General features: G+C 36.6%; 1 protein-coding gene across 1 annotated transcript in view; it reads left to right on the top strand.

The window, feature by feature from the left end:
- Positions 1-20,023, top strand: part of LOC107660104 (type I inositol 3,4-bisphosphate 4-phosphatase-like) — a 72,331-nt gene that overhangs the window by 47,122 nt on the left and 5,186 nt on the right. Inside the window, exons 15-24 of the mRNA XM_016449333.1 lie at positions 1,390-1,576; positions 1,698-1,913; positions 4,111-4,414; positions 5,826-5,861; positions 7,057-7,229; positions 8,178-8,301; positions 8,504-8,771; positions 8,936-9,033; positions 9,147-9,259; positions 13,398-13,552. Of these exons, the coding sequence (XP_016304819.1) occupies positions 1,390-1,576; positions 1,698-1,913; positions 4,111-4,414; positions 5,826-5,861; positions 7,057-7,229; positions 8,178-8,301; positions 8,504-8,771; positions 8,936-9,033; positions 9,147-9,259; positions 13,398-13,552 (1,674 nt within the window). The remainder of the gene's footprint in view (positions 1-1,389; positions 1,577-1,697; positions 1,914-4,110; positions 4,415-5,825; positions 5,862-7,056; positions 7,230-8,177; positions 8,302-8,503; positions 8,772-8,935; positions 9,034-9,146; positions 9,260-13,397; positions 13,553-20,023) is intronic.

Genomic DNA, 20,023 nt, shown 5'->3' with positions numbered 1-20,023 from the left:
GTGTGTGTGTGTGTGTGTGTGTGTGTGTGTGTGTGTGTGTGTTTGAATAAAAAGTCTATAATTGTCTTTTGCTGAGCACGCACATATATATCTGTGCCTCCTGTTGAATTTTTTCTTGTCATTTAGAACCTCAGGTTGATTGTTACTTTTCTTGGCTGATGTACAGCAATAACTGAATCTCACGTATAAATGACTGTGTTGTATTTTCATGAAAATTAAACCATTTCCCTCAAGGTTCTCATTAATTTTGAAAAATGTCATTCTCCGCATAAATTAAATTCAGTACTGCTTTATTTAATGAGTAACACTTTATTTTACTATTTAAAAATATGTATAAACTATTTTACGATTTTAAATAATCTCTAACTAATCTCTAATAATAATCAATAATTAAAACAGTCATTCAGTTATAACTTATCATCACAATTATTTTTTGTTAAGTATTTTTGCAATGACAGTATAATGAAAAAAAAATTTTTTACATACATTAATGGTCCCTAAACAGGGTTTCCGCGGGTCCCACTTTATTTTACTATTTAAAAATATGTATAAACTATTTTACGATTTTAAATAATCTCTAACTAATCTCTAATAATAATCAATAATTAAAACAGTCATTCAGTTATAACTTATCATCACAATTATTTTTTAAGTATTTTTGCAATGACAGTATAATGAAAAAAATTTTTTTTACATACATTAATGGTCCCTAAACAGGGTTTCCGCGGGTCCTTAAAAAGTCTTGCATTTAGTTGTATCAAATTTAAGGCCATAAAAAGTCTTAAATTGTACAAGAAAGTCTTAATTATGATTTCAGGAGGTCTTAAATTTGGGGACGGAAAGACCAGAATTGCGATATGGTTTAATGTGACGATTAAACTTCAAAAGGCTATGATTTCATTAAATAAACATGAGCACTGCACATTTCAAAGTCTGGTGCTACACTGATTTGTGTACTGCCATTAACGGGGAAACCGTTAAATAGACATTTTTCTTCATGCAAAATGCAGTGTCCTGCATATTACATTTAAAACAGAGGTGAAAAATGACCTGGTTCTTTACAGGTTCACTCAATCATGTGTTTCCTGAAATTATACTGTCTGTTCATTCAAGATGTACAAACACACTCCACTGTTGCTGTTCCTTTGTATTGTACAGAAGCACTTAGTGAAACAGATCTGTCATCCCTGAGCACCTTGCTCTCTTTGCTCTAAAAAATCAAGATTGAGGACCCTGAAGTGTTTGGTGCTTGTCATAGTCTCTGGAGCATCACTGTCTGAATGAAATGCACAATCATTATCTGTCTGTTGTTGTGCACTAATGTAGTGGTGTGTATTTATTGCTTGTTTGGTGTGTGTTTAATTAACCAAGCTCTCTCTGGTCCAGCAGCAGTGCTCTGTCCAGCTCCCAGTCCATCGTCTACATCCCTCAGGATATTGTCCGTGCCAAAGAGATCATCTCCCATATCAACACGTTCAAGACTCAGGTCAGCTACTACGCTGAGCGCCTGTCTCGCGCCGCTAAAGAACGCTCCGCTAACGGCATGGAGAGAACCCTCGCCATCCTAGCGGATAAGGTGGGTGTCAAAGTACTTTATATCCATTTGACGATACAAAATAACACATTTCATTTTTCTAACTTGGACCCAGTGTTGTCTGAGGCAGACACTATAACCCCTTTTTCTCTCTCACTGTCAGACACGACAACTGGTGATGGTGTGTGACTGTAAACTGCTGGCGTCTGCAGTGCAGGCCTTGAACGCAGCTAGACCCGAGTACATTGCCTCTAAAAACTCACCCTCTGCTGATTCAGAGCAGGTGGTGCTGAGGAATGATCAGGACACTCTACTGGCCAAATGGAGTGGCAGGAACAGTCGTTCATCCCTCCAAGTTGATTGGCATGAGGAAGAGTGGGTAAGAAAGTTTTAGAGGCCTGTTAACAGCAAATGCATTGTAACATATCCATTAAAAGTAAGCTATAAAAAAATCCTTTAACTAAAGTTTAAAAAAATGTACAGACAATATTTACACAAGATTTTCACTATTCCCTGACAGCAGTTTGGATATATAAATCAAAATCGTTTGTAATCTGGTGTAAATGTGTTCAGATCTATTGTTAATCTTGACACATCTATACTACCATTCAAAAGTTTGGAGTCAATACGTTTTTGAAAGAAGTCTCTCATGCTTACCAAGCATTTATCTGCTAAAAAAAAAATACAGTAAAAGTCGTCATATTGTGTAGTAGTCATATCTTTAACTATTGTCTATTTTAGTATATTTTTAAAATGTAATTTATTCCTGTGATGGCAAAGCTGAATTTTCAGCATCATTACTCCAGTCTTCACAATTTCACATGATCCTTCAAAAAAAATTCTAATATGCTAATTTTGGTGTGCAAGAAACATTTCTTATAATTATCATTGTTGAAAACTGTTGTTCTGCTTAATATTTGGTGCATATCATGTTAAATTTTTTTTAGTATTCTTTAATGAATAAAAGGGCTGGGCGATAAAACGATAACTATAATTCTCGCGATATAATTTTCCTCGATAAAACGATAACAAGAGTTTGATAACTGTTCGATATAATGTTTATGTGCCAAAAGTGGAACGAAACGGCACTATTCATTTCCGCTCGACTCAAAGTTCAAACGGCAGCGCAGCGCGATCTCACTAGAGTAGATGCGTTTACTCGCTGATAAGTCTAAGTCACGCAAGCACTAAACAGCGCCATGGTATTGTGGCAGAAATGTGGGATATTCATATCGAATTTTATTATATTATTAATGTAGACATATTAAAGGAGTAATGGAATATAATTACAGCATTTTTTGTTTTTAAGTTATAGTGTTTGTGCATTTATACTAAATGTATTTAGACTACTGTTTTTCATACAAATACCTAGAAAACCATAAAGTTAAATTTTTACCATGGTATTGAGGTGCTTTATGTGTGGTTTAACTGTGGTTATCATGATCTAAATGTATGCTACTATGGAAGACCAGTGGTTAATGTTAGTAAAACTCAAACAGTCAGAATAATTAAATTTCATCATATAAAAATGAGGTTGTGACAATGTTTACAGTCGTTACTGTTTTTGATAATGAAAATAAATTTACATCTGCATCCTAATTCAAGCTACTACTGTCAACTCAACTCAAACTACTGTCAAATATGCATTTCTAAGAGACCAAAAAAATGTAATATTATTAATATTGCAGCCTGCACTGCAAACTGTGCTGAAGATACGTGTCATCAAAGTCAGGCAACACAAACCTGGTTCATGATTTGAAACTATCACTCATTAGAACATGCAGAAGCTAAGAACATTTTTTTTATATTAATATATTTATTTTGTTAAGGAAAAATTACTGGAAGAGTGTTCCAAATGTGAATTCAACAATGTGAAGTGTTTATCATGTTCTGACCATAAAGAGTCATTTAAAACCACAATTAATGGTCTGGTTTCTACAACTTTCACTTAGGAGCAAAAATCTGCCTTTAAACTTGAAAGAAATAAAGATTTGAAATTGATCGTGATAATTATCGATATCGACTGATATGAAAAATTGTATTGTGATCATTTAAAAAAACAAAATTTCTTTTTTTTTGACAGTGTTAAAGTTTTACTGTCACGTTTGATCAGTTTATCAATTTGATAAGGTTTTGGTTTGGGTTAAAGTTTCATTTTATCAGGTTTGCTCAATGAAGAAAATTGAAACCCAGATAAAGAAAATACTCCCCAAAAATCCCTAAACTAACTGTTTTTCCTAAAACAATAAACATTATTATTATTATTATTATTATAAAAATGCATGCTTTCATTGTCTTACACATAAAACACAGCAAATACACAACTTTGACCATTTATCAATGTAAATAAAAGCCTAAATTAAATATGTTCATCATATAAAGTGATTGTGTCTCTTCAGAAGAAACTACTCGATTCAGATGGATTACTTTTACTGTGTTGTTATGAATTTTTTGAAGTGTTAAAGTTTGGGGGGACAGAAATCTCTGAATGAGTGCATCATTCTGTTTAAAAATGTTTAAATGCATGTTTTTGTGCCCAAAATTTGTACTTTGTACAAAAAGTTTCTTTGTTACAGGAAAAGGTGTGGGGGAATGTTGACAAAAGTCTAGAGTGTATCATCCAGCGAGTGGATAAACTGCTGCAGAGGGACCGTCTGCACAGCAGCAGCAGTGAGGACATGTTCCAGACTGACCAGCAAAGTGGCACCAGTAAGAAAGGTAATGGGAAAACAAAAGCCTTCTGGATCAACCCTGTCTGCATGGAGGAGCCTTCCTCGGTCCCTGAACCGCAACAGCAGTCGCCTTCACTATCGCCGTCACCATCATCTTCACCACCCGATCTGAACCCTGCATGCCATGTTAATGCAGAAACACATGCCTGTAGGTGCCTCTCTCTGTTATATTTTTGAGAACAGCATGGAGTCTAGTAGGCAGAGTCTTATATTATTTTGCCTTTCTGCACTCTGCTTCACATTCTCTGCTGCTTGTCCCTTGTATTTGCATAGTGGTACACACACTAACATGTACATACTCATTTCTTCTTTCTATTTCTAGTTATTACACTTTCAGTCTCTGTTTTTCATGAACCCTGTCACCTGTTCATCTTCAAACAGGTTTGCATGCTGCCATAGCAACAAGCATTTATATTACGCTAACTTGACTGGTTGTGGCTAGAAATTCTTCTCTCATTGTTTCTAATCCACCTCATCATCTTTATTTTTTTACCTAGGTATCTATGGTACATCGTTGTATATGTGTGTCTGATTTTAAAGAGTCTAGTAATATGTGACCCTGGACCACAAAACCAGTCTTAAGTCGCTGGGGTATATTTGTAGCAATAGCCAAAAATACATTGTATGGGTCAAAATTATCGATTTTTATTTTATGCCAAAAATCATTAGGATATTAAGTAAAGATCATGTTCCATGAAGATATTTTGTACATTTCCTACCATAAATATATAAAAACTTAATTTTTCATTAGTAAAATGCATTGCTAAGAACTTAATTCGAACAACTTTAAAGGCGATTTTCTCAGTATTTTGATTTTTTTGCTCCCTCAGATTCCAGATTTTCAAATAGTTGTATCTCGGCCAAATATTGTCCTATCCTAACAAACCATACATCTATAGAAAGCTTATTTATTTAGCTTTCAGATGATGTATAAATCTCAATTTAAAAAAACTGACCCTTATGATTGGTTTTGTGGTCCAGGGTCACATATGTGTATATTTGTTTACCTTTTGCCAAAACAAAGCAATATGAATGTATGGAAAAACTGACATCCAAGTGCATTCCACAGTTTATGTTAACGAGTGTGTGTTGTCTCTGTGTGACTCTCTGTTGATGTGCCATGTCTCTGGAACATGTTTCTGGAACATTCTGTTGTTTGACCCAGCATATTTGCCTACTGTGAACATGTGACCGGGTGCTCTCGTTTGATTGGCTGGCTGGTCAACAGGCTCACAGGCTGGCTGTCTGGTGCTGGCTGTCTGTGCCAGTTAGTCACTTGGCAGTGCCAGCATGCTGTGATTTACAGTTGTCTTTTACATTATATAATGACTATGAAATCATTAGCTTGCCAGGCAGCTGTGAATATTACTTACTTGCATATTACTTCTAGACAATCCTTTGCAACATTCCACTTTGTATTTGAGTGGAGAAGTAGCTGTTAAATCTTCATTTTAAAGTTTCTGCTGTCTTACGTTGCGTTCAATGTCTGTGAGCTGCGTGTGCTATGCTAGTTGCACTCGCTAAGTTAACCGTTGCATGTTGCACCTCCATCCCTATAGATGGCAGCAGCAGCAGTGGAGAGGAGAGTTACCCAGGTAAGAGCCCCTCCCCCTCCCTTAGGCTTATGCGCTTGCGCTGAATAAGTGTTCACTTTTGTCACATCTGTTGTTGTTCATCCTTGTTAATGGTGTTACTTGTAAACTTGTCATTGCTACTGTTTCCTGAACTCTGTGTCCTTGGTTACCTTTAAAGTCCCCGTGAATTGGTTACCCCCACTGTATTGACATTTTTTATTTAAACAGGAAGTCGGGGCAAGACGTATCAAAGAGTTTTTTTTTTTAAATGTCCAATAGCGTTTAGTTTATACTAAATGTAAATCACTCTGATGGGAAGCATATTTAGTCTAGTGGTATTTTAAATTTTTTGGGGGAACAGACATTCCAGTTCTAGAAATTTGATTAGAAAAAAGTTTTTTTGAGTCTGTATTCTTGAAAGACAGGGATTGCAATTTTTATAGGCATATATCTTCTAAAAGCAATTTTTGTAAATGTTTACAATTAAACTAGTATAGAAATGATCAAATGTTAAAGGGTTAGTTCTCCCAAAAATGAAAATTCAGTCATGTCGTTCCAATCCCATAAGACTTTCGTTCATCTTCAAAACATATATGAACATATTTTAAACGAAACCTGAGAGATTTTTGTCCCCCAAAACCTTAAGTTCATTTAAAAAAATCACAAAATGTAATCCATATGAATCAAGCTTTTTAATCAAGCCTTCTAAAGAGACACAATCCCTTTAATGTAGGCTTTTATTCACATATAAACATTGATTATATACATAGAGCACATCAAATGGTCAACGGAAGGTCAAACCTAATTGGTTCTTCAAACTTGAGTTCACTGGTTCTCACACATTGCGCAAGCTTCAGTTTACCATTTATTTGTTGAGCATAAATTGTTCGATTCATATGGATTACTTTTACTATGTCTTTAATGAACTTGAATCTTTGATGGAATGTAATTTCAATGGAGGGACAAAAATCTTTCAGGTTTCCTTGCCGTTTCCTTGTGTTTCAAAGATAAATGAAAGTCTAATGGTTTTGGAACCACAGGAGGGTAAGTAAATGATGATGGAATTATTCTTATTGGATTAATACACAGACTAAAAGCAACAAAACTTTAAATTTTGATTTCATGGGGTCTTTAAAGTGAAACATGAGATTTTAAAGAAACATGAAGATGTCATGTTTAATAAAGATAATAGCAGCAGATTCTCTTTGTGTGTCAGGTGAGTGGAGCGAAGCCCTGTATCCCCTCTTGACAACCCTAACAGAGTGTGTGGCCATGATGAGTGACAAAGCCAAGAAGTCAATGGTTTTCTTGCTCATGCAAGACAGTGCACCCACCATCGCAATGGACCTCAACCTGCAGTACCGCCGAGACGTGGTCTTCTGCCAGACAGTTAGTTCTAAAACACACATATTAGTGAACACTTCCATGACCTTAAAGGAATAGTTCACACTTAAAAATCATTTACTCGACCTCATGTCTTTCCAAGCCTAGAAGACTTTGGTTCATCTTTAAAACACAAATGAAGATATTTTTAATAAAACCTGAGAGATGTCTGCCACTGAATTGAAAGTCAATTCAGTGAGAGACTGTAAAAGAAACTGAAATGAATCGAGCAGTTAAATTCAAGCCTTCTGAAGAGAAACGGTTGCTTTATATGATGAACAGATTTCATTTAGGCTTTTATTTACATCTAAAAACATTGTTTAACACATCATAGAGCACATCAAATATGGTGAACGGCAGTTCAACCGCACTTGCTTGACACACAAGAACAAACCTCATTAGCAAGCAAGTTTGAGCTTGTGTTTACCATATTTATCATGCTCAATGTATGTGCACTGATCAGTGAATCAAATCTTTTCATCGTATAAAGTGATGATGTCTCTTTAAGTCAGAAGTCAGAAAGAGCTTAATTGCTAAGTGTGTTTACACACACAAGGAATTTGTCTTGGCTACAGGAGCTTCCAGTGCAGAAGAAAGTACAGACATAGTGCAAACATACATGATAGTGCAGACATGCATAGGAATTACACAGTAGAGAAGAAATATAACACTAATATAAGAAAAACTAAAAATTAAATAATGCTATATAATAGTAGCAATATAGAGTAAAAACATGTAATTGTTTTAATGAATGTACAGATATTTACATGTGTATAGTTCATGTAGTTTACAAATGTACAATTGAGAAAACTTTGAATAAATTGCTTGATTGATACGGATTTCTTTTACAATGTCTTTATGAACTTTTCATAATGTCAAAGTTTTGGATGAATGGTCTGTTTTTCTGTAATTCTCTGACATGTCTTCTTGCTCTGTCTTTTTGCCTCTCTTAAGCTCACAGCACTAATTTGTGGCTTCATCATCAAACTGAGAAACTGTCTCCGTGACGACGGTTTCCTGAGACAGCTTTACACCATCGGTCTGCTTGCTCAGTTCGAGTGTCTATTAAGTACTTACGGTAAACACACACTTACTCGCATATAGTATGCCCATACTTTGCAACTGGATACACAGTGACCACTGAATCAAAGCACTTGTTATATAAACTCATTTAGGGCACAGTTCTTCTTCATTATTTCTATGTGAGTGAAGCACTCTGTTTTGAATCACACTGCACTGGGTACAGTGATTTTGCTTTGTTGTGTGTGTGTGTTTCCCAGGAGAGGAGTTAGCCATGTTAGGGGACATGAGCATAGGAATAATGGACCTGCGGAATGTGACATTCAAGGTGACACAGGCCATCTCTACCTCTTCCCCCGACATGCTGCCTGTGATCACCGGAAATCGAGACGGGTTCAATGTTCGCATCCCGCTCCCGGGAAGCATGTTTGATGCATTGCCAAGGGAGATCCAGAATGGCATGCTGCTGCGGGTACAGCCGGTGCTGTTCAACGTGGGCATCAACGAGCAGCAAACGCTCGCCGAGAAGTGAGTCCTGATTATGTAAAACACCCCTCAAGAGTGCTTGCATAACATCAACAAATAACATGATATCATAATTGTTTGTTTTATCTGATCTCTTTTTCAGTTTGGCATACACTTGTGTTCATATTGAAGATATCTAAAGGGAATTCAAAATGTTTGTGTCGTAGGTTTGGAGACACGTTGCTTCAGGAGCTCATCAATGTGGAGAGCCTGGCACGTCTTAGCTCTTACTACCAGCAGTTCAAAGAGGTTTTACCTGATGACTGTAAGTCATCACTCTCTCTCATGTTTTTTTCCCTCTCTACATAATAAAAAATAAATTATTGCAAGATTTGAATTATGCAAGTCACTCTGGTTTTAATTTTCTCTCTCTCATAGGTCTTCCTCGCTCTCGTAGTCAGACGTGCCTCCCAGAGCTGTTGCGGTTCCTTGGTCAAAATGTTCATGCTAGGAAAAATAAAAATGTAGACATCTTGTGGCAGGCTGCAGAGGTAACAGTTCTCCTACTTAGGGCCCTATCATACATCCGGCGCCAGGCGCGACGCAAGTGTTTTTTGCTAGTTTCAGCCCGACCCAGTTGTCATTTTCACATCCTGCGCCACGTTGTTTAAATAGCAAATACATTTGCACCCATGGGCGTGCTGGTCTGAAAACGAGGTGTGTTCAGGCGCATTGCTGGTGCGTTGCTATTTTGAGGCAACTGAAATGGACTGCGCCATTGACCAACAAAAACCTGGTCTAAAGTCTGGTGCAATATTTTTTTTTTTGCTATTTAAAGAGCGTGTTAGTAATATGCGCCTATAGGCGGGTGCACAATGCGCGTACACTTTGCTTATTACACACACATGGATGCGCAGCAGCACAAACATTTTTAAAAATGAAAAATTAAAGGATTAAAATGTAAAAGATTATTATTGAATTGTGTACATAAATATAAAAATGCCTACATGTCATAATGGATAGTCTTTGCATTTATCAGAATTACGTGCACAAACAGATCCGTTCCCTCAGTAGAGAAGCGTTCAGTTTTTCCGCTTGCAAATTCTGCCATGTAAATAGCGAATCCGCCATGGCACGAGCGCAACTGGCTTTTAAAGGGAATGGGAGATGAGACTCTGATTGGTTTATGGCACGTTACGCCCAAAACACACCCATTACTCATTAAGAGAATAGGGACAACCCTTTTAGACCATGCGCCTGGCGGGCCGACCATTTTTCCCGTCCTTAAACTAGCAAAAGTGGATTCGGATACGCCCTAAGCGCAATTGCGCAGTGCGCTTTAAACCATGCGCTTAGATCTTTAAAATAGGGCCCCTAATGTGACACAATAAAGGGTGAAACAACTAAATTATATTCAAAGAATTGCGCAAACCCATTTAGCATTGATTTCATTTTAAACTATTCTCATTAAAAAAAAAACGTAGAAAAAAAACATCACCCATAGTTTTCATGTCCGAAATACAGTAGAATCCATGTTCGAGTGCAAAAACATCTCATTTGGCTCATCTCATTTGTACTGACACCTCTGAAAATAGAAATATTAAATGTGTTTTTGTTTTGAGGTGAAATCACAGCAATTTATCATTTAATTATTGTACAGTTAGACAAAGAGAAAAAAGCTAAACAAAACCCTGAAAAAAAGTCAAATAAATCTTAGATACTGATAATCCAATAGAAGTCGACATTTTACGAAATGTCATTTGCATTGATGCATTTTGCTACAGCTTCATGCACATAGGCGTAATGCTTGTACAGGTATATTGGCTGATCACATTCAGTAATTTTCCATGTGCAGTTATAATTAAGCTACAGGTTTTGTGAAGTCGAGCTAAAGTGTCTAAGAATACGCATCGCACGTCACCTCTGGCTTTTGACACAAGCGCACAACATTGAGGTCAATTGTAGTCTGATAATTATGATTTCAGTCGGTTTACAAGACATTTAAAAAAAAACTAATTATTGTTTAAGTTAAGCTGAAATCTAACTTTTAAAATGCATATAATGGGCCTCATTGTCTTTGCATTTATCAGAATTACGTGCACAAACAGATCCGTTCCCTCAGTAGAGAAGCGTTCAGTTTTTCCGCTTGCAAATTCTGCCATGTAAATAGCGAATCCGCCATGGCGCGAGCGCAACTGGCTTTTAAAGGGAATGGGAGATGAGACTCTGATTGGTTTATGGCACGTTACGCCCAAAACACACCCATTACTCATTAAGAGAATAGGGACAACCCTTTTAGACCATGCGCCGTGCGTGCCGACCATTTTTCCCGTCCTTAAACTAGCAAAAGTGGATTCGGATACGCCCTAAGCGCAATTGCGCAGTGCGCTTTAAACCATGCGCTTAGATCTTTAAAATAGGGCCCCTAATGTGACACAATAAAGGGTGAAACAACTAAATTATATTCAAAGAATTGCGCAAACCCATTTAGCATTGATTTCATTTTAAACTATTCTCATTAAAAAAAAAACGTAGAAAAAAAACATCACCCATAGTTTTCATGTCCGAAATACAGTAGAATCCATGTTCGAGTGCAAAAACATCTCATTTGGCTCATCTCATTTGTACTGACACCTCTGAAAATAGAAATATTAAATGTGTTTTTGTTTTGAGGTGAAATCACAGCAATTTATCATTTAATTATTGTACAGTTAGACAAAGAGAAAAAAGCTAAACAAAACCCTGAAAAAAAGTCAAATAAATCTTAGATACTGATAATCCAATAGAAGTCGACATTTTACGAAATGTCATTTGCATTGATGCATTTTGCTACAGCTTCATGCACATAGGCGTAATGCTTGTACAGGTATATTGGCTGATCACATTCAGTAATTTTCCATGTGCAGTTATAATTAAGCTACAGGTTTTGTGAAGTCGAGCTAAAGTGTCTAAGAATACGCATCGCACGTCACCTCTGGCTTTTGACACAAGCGCACAACATTGAGGTCAATTGTAGTCTGATAATTATGATTTCAGTCGGTTTACAAGACATTTAAAAAAAAACTAATTATTGTTTAAGTTAAGCTGAAATCTAACTTTTAAAATGCATATAATGGGCCTCATTCATGAAACATTCGTAAATATATGAGTAAATTCTGAGTAATTTATGTGTAAAACAGACCATCCCGAAAACTCTCCTCCGGATTCACAAATACTTCCTAAAGGTCAGATTTGATAGTTAAACGTGTGTGTGTTAATGAAGTCCAATCATTCCTAAATAGGGTGCGCATGCACGCTCATTCACAATTAGCATATTCCCCGCCTATGAATTACAGCTACGCAAATTACGTATCTAGGAATGGTGTGGAATCCTTTGTAGTCAATTCTCAAGTTTGGCAAGTTATATTGCATAAATGCATAAGAGACTAATAGGCTATATGCCTAATAATAAATTAATAAATTAACGTGTCCACCAGAGCGTTTTTAGCCAGCTAACATAATGCCTGGTGCTCTTCTGAAAACGACCAGCTGGTGGAGCTTTGGAGGCACTGCAATTTATTGGAGTGACGCGTTGTTTGCTACGTTATATTCACGGCAGTAACATGTTATGAGTATCTTATTTTGAAGAATATAATTGAATATAAAAATGCAGTAACCAGCAATATTAACTTCTCCATTGATGTGTTGTACAAGTTTGATGGTTGGTCAATGTAGTGTTTGTCCCGCCCCTCCTCCACTGTGATTGGACGGCTGTGTAAAAAGGGAAAGTGAGGAGCTCTGCATTTTTACCCAAAGTTAAAGAGTAAAAAATGAAAAAAAAAAAAAGGACAGGGCAAATGAACTCGTTAAATGTTTGTCTAAAAGAATACAGAACGTTTGAATGTTTTATGCACCATTTACACGTGGTAGGGAGCAGGTGTAAATTTATTTCGTATCAACTAATATTTTCAAAATACGAACATTTTCATGAATCTGAAAACTTACGTCAGAACGACTTTCCAAATGATTTACACAAAAATTAGTTCCGCTTGTGTTTCATGAATGAGGCCCAATAAGTGTAAAAACATTGCTTAACTCAGTGGTTTTCAACCAGAGGGGGCCTTGTGAAACTTCCAAAGGGGCCCATTAAGGAAGACTTAAATTATTTACTTAAAAAATCTAAAATCACAAAATATCAACCTGAAATCATGTTTCTTTATTCCTTCCTCAAAAACTATTTTTATTATTAAATAATATACAGAATTAGAATCTTTGTTGTTCTGTGATCACAAAATGATTTATCTTTAATTCAGTATATCAACACTCCCAGTTTCTGCTAATAATAAAGTTTGAAAACAAGGTGTATTATCATAATTACTGCACAAATACGTCATATATTCAAATACAAATACACTAATACCTGTCTTAGCCAATATTAGGGACCTTCGAAAATTGTGTTGGATCATGAGGGGCCTTGAAGTCAAAAAGGATTGAGAACCACTGCGTTAATTGGTGCACCCTTAATAACAAATGAACATATGTAGTCAAAAAAAATCATCTGTTTTAGTTCAGCACAGTACCAACAGAGTTTGCATTTAAGATGTTTTAAGTGGTTCTAGTTCCATTTCAAAAGACACTTGAATGCCAAACTGGAATAAGTGTGAATATGTAGTTGGCTGTAACACAATATATGTGCCCCTTCACACTCAGATTTGTCGGCGACTGAATGGAGTACGTTTTACCAGCTGTAAAAGTGCCAAAGACCGCACTGCTATGTCAGTGACTTTGGAGCAGTGTCTGATCCTGCAGCACGAGCACGGCATGGCCCCGCAGGTCTTCACCCAGGCCCTCGACTGCATGCGCAGGTAAGACACCTGAACAACTGCCTGCACTTCAATTCATAAGCATCGCATGCTTGGGGATGTGCCTCCCTCTTTTTCTTTTTCTCTTTTCTTCCTTTCTCTTTCTTTCTGAAGGATCCCCTCCAGTGCATCATCCCTCATTGCTTGCAGCTTCTTGGTGTTTGCAGTAACACTTTTCTGTCTTTGTTTCTCTGTGGCTTATGTGGCCTAATATGTTCATTACTTTTATATTTACTCACTTGTTTGGAGTGTTTGTTCCTTTCCACTTCACCCTACCATATTTTGTCCCTTCTCTCCATGCTCTACAAGAGGCATAAACACAACTAAATCGCTCCTGTAGAGTGTGAGGAAATGTTGAAACTTTGGATCTGCTGATTTCTTTGGCTGTCTGCTTGCCAGATGTTCTGTGCTTATAAATAAGAGTATGAAATTGTCGGTTTTGTCCCATAATTCTCTCCTCTTGTCTCCTGTGCAACCTAAGGACAGATCTAAACAAACATATGTAGTTAAATTTAAAACTGTATCTGTCCTGTGAAAGCTGATGAAAAAGACAAGAGGAGTACAGGAAAGTTTTGTTGCTGTTTTATAGAGTCTCAGTAAACACTCAATGGTAACGCTTTACAATAAGGTTTCACATCATTTACACTAGTTAATGCATTAGGTCTCATAAACTAGCTAGCAATGGACAATGCTTTTACAGCTTCTACTGTTTGGGGTCAGTAAGATTTCCTTTATTTTTTTTTGGTTACATGATTTCCTCAAAAATATCAATAAGCACAACTGTTTTCAGCATTGATAATAACAAGAAATTACCACACCAGCATATTTGAATGATTTCTGAAGGATCAAGTGACTCTAAAGTCTGGATTAATGGATGCTGAAAATTCAGCTTGGCCATCACAGGAATAAATTTCATTAAAAAAAAAAATATATATATATATATATATATATATAAATCTATTTTAAATTGTAAAAAAGGTTCACAATATTATTGTTTTGCTGTATGTTTGCTCAAATAAAATCAGCCTTGGTGAGAGTAATGGACTTTAAAAGACATACAAATGTTATTGACTTTTGAACGTTGTATACTAATATAAATTATGATTTGTATAAATTAGGATTACTTAGTATATTATGATCAAACTATATTAAAAAGTAATCAAATTAAAGTATTCTAACAACGTAAAGAATAATAAATTTACAAATTAACATTTACCTTAAGTAGATAAAAATAAATGCTGTAAAAACTGTTCTTCATTGTTAGTTCATAATATCTAATTAATTAACCAAGGTTAATAAATTAGATGTTAAGTAAAAGTATTGCCCACAATGCACTGTGCATGGTCTGCCACTGCGCTGTGCTTGCAAATTCTGCCATGTAAATAGCGAATCCGCCATGGCGCGAGCGCAACTGGCTTTTAAAGGGAATGGGAGATGAGACTCTGATTGGTTTATGGCACGTTACGCCCAAAACACACCCATTACTCATTAAGAGAATAGGGACAACCCTTTTAGACCATGCGCCGTGCGTGCCGACCATTTTTCCCGTCCTTAAACTAGCAAAAGTGGATTCGGATACGCCCTAAGCGCAATTGCGCAGTGCGCTTTAAACCATGCGCTTAGATCTTTAAAATAGGGCCCCTAATGTGACACAATAAAGGGTGAAACAACTAAATTATATTCAAAGAATTGCGCAAACCCATTTAGCATTGATTTCATTTTAAACTATTCTCATTAAAAAAAAAACGTAGAAAAAAAACATCACCCATAGTTTTCATGTCCGAAATACAGTAGAATCCATGTTCGAGTGCAAAAACATCTCATTTGGCTCATCTCATTTGTACTGACACCTCTGAAAATAGAAATATTAAATGTGTTTTTGTTTTGAGGTGAAATCACAGCAATTTATCATTTAATTATTGTACAGTTAGACAAAGAGAAAAAAGCTAAACAAAACCCTGAAAAAAAGTCAAATAAATCTTAGATACTGATAATCCAATAGAAGTCGACATTTTACGAAATGTCATTTGCATTGATGCATTTTGCTACAGCTTCATGCACATAGGCGTAATGCTTGTACAGGTATATTGGCTGATCACATTCAGTAATTTTCCATGTGCAGTTATAATTAAGCTACAGGTTTTGTGAAGTCGAGCTAAAGTGTCTAAGAATACGCATCGCACGTCACCTCTGGCTTTTGACACAAGCGCACAACATTGAGGTCAATTGTAGTCTGATAATTATGATTTCAGTCGGTTTACAAGACATTTAAAAAAAAACTAATTATTGTTTAAGTTAAGCTGAAATCTAACTTTTAAAATGCATATAATGGGCCTCATTCATGAAACATTCGTAAATATATGAGTAAATTCTGAGTAATTTATGTGTAAAACAGACCATCCCGAAAACTCTCCTCCGGATTCACAAATACTTCCTAAAGGTCAGATTTGATAGTTAAACGTGTGTGTGTTAATGAAGTCCAATCATTCCTAAATAGGGTGCGCATGCACGCTCATTCACAATTAGCATATTCCCCGCCTATGAATTACAGCTACGCAAATTACGTATCTAGGAATGGTGTGGAATCCTTTGTAGTCAATTCTCAAGTTTGGCAAGTTATATTGCATAAATGCATAAGAGACTAATAGGCTATATGCCTAATAATAAATTAATAAATTAACGTGTCCACCAGAGCGTTTTTAGCCAGCTAACATAATGCCTGGTGCTCTTCTGAAAACGACCAGCTGGTGGAGCTTTGGAGGCACTGCAATTTATTGGAGTGACGCGTTGTTTGCTACGTTATATTCACGGCAGTAACATGTTATGAGTATCTTATTTTGAAGAATATAATTGAATATAAAAATGCAGTAACCAGCAATATTAACTTCTCCATTGATGTGTTGTACAAGTTTGATGGTTGGTCAATGTAGTGTTTGTCCCGCCCCTCCTCCACTGTGATTGGACGGCTGTGTAAAAAGGGAAAGTGAGGAGCTCTGCGTTTTTACCCAAAGTTAAAGAGTAAAAAATGAAAGAAAAAAAAAGGACAGGGCAAATGAACTCGTTAAATGTTTGTCTAAAAGAATACAGAACGTTTGAATGTTTTATGCACCATTTACACGTGGTAGGGAGCAGGTGTAAATTTATTTCGTATCAACTAATATTTTCAAAATACGAACATTTTCATGAATCTGAAAACTTACGTCAGAACGACTTTCCAAATGATTTACACAAAAATTAGTTCCGCTTGTGTTTCATGAATGAGGCCCAATAAGTGTAAAAACATTGCTTAACTCAGTGGTTTTCAACCAGAGGGGGCCTTGTGAAACTTCCAAAGGGGCCCATTAAGGAAGACTTAAATTATTTACTTAAAAAATCTAAAATCACAAAATATCAACCTGAAATCATGTTTCTTTATTCCTTCCTCAAAAACTATTTTTATTATTAAATAATATACAGAATTAGAATCTTTGTTGTTCTGTGATCACAAAATGATTTATCTTTAATTCAGTATATCAACACTCCCAGTTTCTGCTAATAATAAAGTTTGAAAACAAGGTGTATTATCATAATTACTGCACAAATACGTCATATATTCAAATACAAATACACTAATACCTGTCTTAGCCAATATTAGGGACCTTCGAAAATTGTGTTGGATCATGAGGGGCCTTGAAGTCAAAAAGGATTGAGAACCACTGCGTTAATTGGTGCACCCTTAATAACAAATGAACATATGTAGTCAAAAAAAATCATTTGTTTTAGTTCAGCACAGTACCAACAGAGTTTGCATTTAAGATGTTTTAAGTGGTTCTAGTTCCATTTCAAAAGACACTTGAATGCCAAACTGGAATAAGTGTGAATATGTAGTTGGCTGTAACACAATATATGTGCCCCTTCACACTCAGATTTGTCGGCGACTGAATGGAGTACGTTTTACCAGCTGTAAAAGTGCCAAAGACCGCACTGCTATGTCAGTGACTTTGGAGCAGTGTCTGATCCTGCAGCACGAGCACGGCATGGCCCCGCAGGTCTTCACCCAGGCCCTCGACTGCATGCGCAGGTAAGACACCTGAACAACTGCCTGCACTTCAATTCATAAGCATCGCATGCTTGGGGATGTGCCTCCCTCTTTTTCTTTTTCTCTTTTCTTCCTTTCTCTTTCTTTCTGAAGGATCCCCTCCAGTGCATCATCCCTCATTGCTTGCAGCTTCTTGGTGTTTGCAGTAACACTTTTCTGTCTTTGTTTCTCTGTGGCTTATGTGGCCTAATATGTTCATTACTTTTATATTTACTCACTTGTTTGGAGTGTTTGTTCCTTTCCACTTCACCCTACCATATTTTGTCCCTTCTCTCCATGCTCTACAAGAGGCATAAACACAACTAAATCGCTCCTGTAGAGTGTGAGGAAATGTTGAAACTTTGGATCTGCTGATTTCTTTGGCTGTCTGCTTGCCAGATGTTCTGTGCTTATAAATAAGAGTATGAAATTGTCGGTTTTGTCCCATAATTCTCTCCTCTTGTCTCCTGTGCAACCTAAGGACAGATCTAAACAAACATATGTAGTTAAATTTAAAACTGTATCTGTCCTGTGAAAGCTGATGAAAAAGACAAGAGGAGTACAGGAAAGTTTTGTTGCTGTTTTATAGAGTCTCAGTAAACACTCAATGGTAACGCTTTACAATAAGGTTTCACATCATTTACACTAGTTAATGCATTAGGTCTCATAAACTAGCTAGCAATGGACAATGCTTTTACAGCTTCTACTGTTTGGGGTCAGTAAGATTTCCTTTATTTTTTTTTGGTTACATGATTTCCTCAAAAATATCAATAAGCACAACTGTTTTCAGCATTGATAATAACAAGAAATTACCACACCAGCATATTTGAATGATTTCTGAAGGATCAAGTGACTCTAAAGTCTGGATTAATGGATGCTGAAAATTCAGCTTGGCCATCACAGGAATAAATTTCATTAAAAAAAAAAATATATATATATATATATATATATATAAATCTATTTTAAATTGTAAAAAAGGTTCACAATATTATTGTTTTGCTGTATGTTTGCTCAAATAAAATCAGCCTTGGTGAGAGTAATGGACTTTAAAAGACATACAAATGTTATTGACTTTTGAACGTTGTATACTAATATAAATTATGATTTGTATAAATTAGGATTACTTAGTATATTATGATCAAACTATATTAAAAAGTAATCAAATTAAAGTATTCTAACAACGTAAAGAATAATAAATTTACAAATTAACATTTACCTTAAGTAGATAAAAATAAATGCTGTAAAAACTGTTCTTCATTGTTAGTTCATAATATCTAATTAATTAACCAAGGTTAATAAATTAGATGTTAAGTAAAAGTATTGCCCACAATGCACTGTGCATGGTCTGCCACTGCGCTGTGCTGATGTCCCCTGTGTGTGTGTGTGTGTGTGTGTGAGATTGAGTAACTGCAAATAAATAATCTCAAAGAAAGCCAGCAGTCTATCAAAAATGTACCTTCCTTCAAGCCTGGATACAAAACAAATGGATCACCTACTAGACAAAGAGATACTGTACGCAAGATTGTTTTTATGTTTGCAGTTGGTTTGTTATGATGGCTCTGTTGGCCTGTTGCATGATGGGAGGACGCAGCACGCTTGATTTGCATGGCCCAGTGCTGACAGCAGCAGCAGCTCTACGTACGCCCCCTTCTGTCCAACATGGAGAAGCCATCTCTCTAACTTTCTTTACTTTAAATGGCAAAGACGCAGAACATCACTCACAATTTTCTCTTTCTTTATTCTCTCTCCTTCCCTTCTCTGTGTCTGTATTTCTTTTCCTAATTCACATTGTCTGTTTTCTGTCTTGGATTTACATTTTCTTGGCATCCACATCTGACGGATGGACTCGACTCAACACTTTTTCATCATGTCTGCAATTGATTTTTCATTTCATTTTTACTTTACATTAATGTTGGAACCACCACAACGGTCACGTCACCACATCCTGTGCATGTCGCCCCATTCTGTTTGCCCCTGCCACCACTCCCTCGTCACTGTCCCTCCGTCCCTGCCCCTCTCTGCAGCATTGGGACCAGGGAGGGGGTAACTCAGAAGAACCTGAGCGGCTTATTGCCCATACGTGACTTCAGGCTGGACCCCAGTCTGCTCTACTCTCTGCCCCTTCTGGCCCTGAGCCCAAACCTGCTCATCGTCTGGGTGTTCCTCAGCATAGCCTACCTGCTGGCCAAACTCCGCTGCAGCTGAGCCTGAGACCCCCTTTTTCCATTTTTCTTTCTCTCTCTCCCTCGCTTTGGCTGTCTCAGCACTTCCTTTCTCTATTTTTCTGTTTCTTCCTCTTCTGGATGAGGAGCTATGTGCAGACAATGCTGAATTCTTTCTGGTTGATTCAGCTCTTCTCTCTAACAGCCATTCTAAAGGTCTTGGTGTTCATTTCTGCCTTCCCTCTCTCTCTCTCT

Source organism: Sinocyclocheilus anshuiensis, unplaced genomic scaffold, assembly GCF_001515605.1.
Source record: "Sinocyclocheilus anshuiensis isolate Anshui unplaced genomic scaffold, SAMN03320099.WGS_v1.1 scaffold55, whole genome shotgun sequence".
Classification (NCBI taxonomy): Eukaryota; Metazoa; Chordata; class Actinopteri; order Cypriniformes; family Cyprinidae; genus Sinocyclocheilus; species Sinocyclocheilus anshuiensis.
The sequence above is the reverse complement of the archived record's forward strand: the minus strand, read 5'-3'. Positions and strand labels throughout refer to the sequence as shown.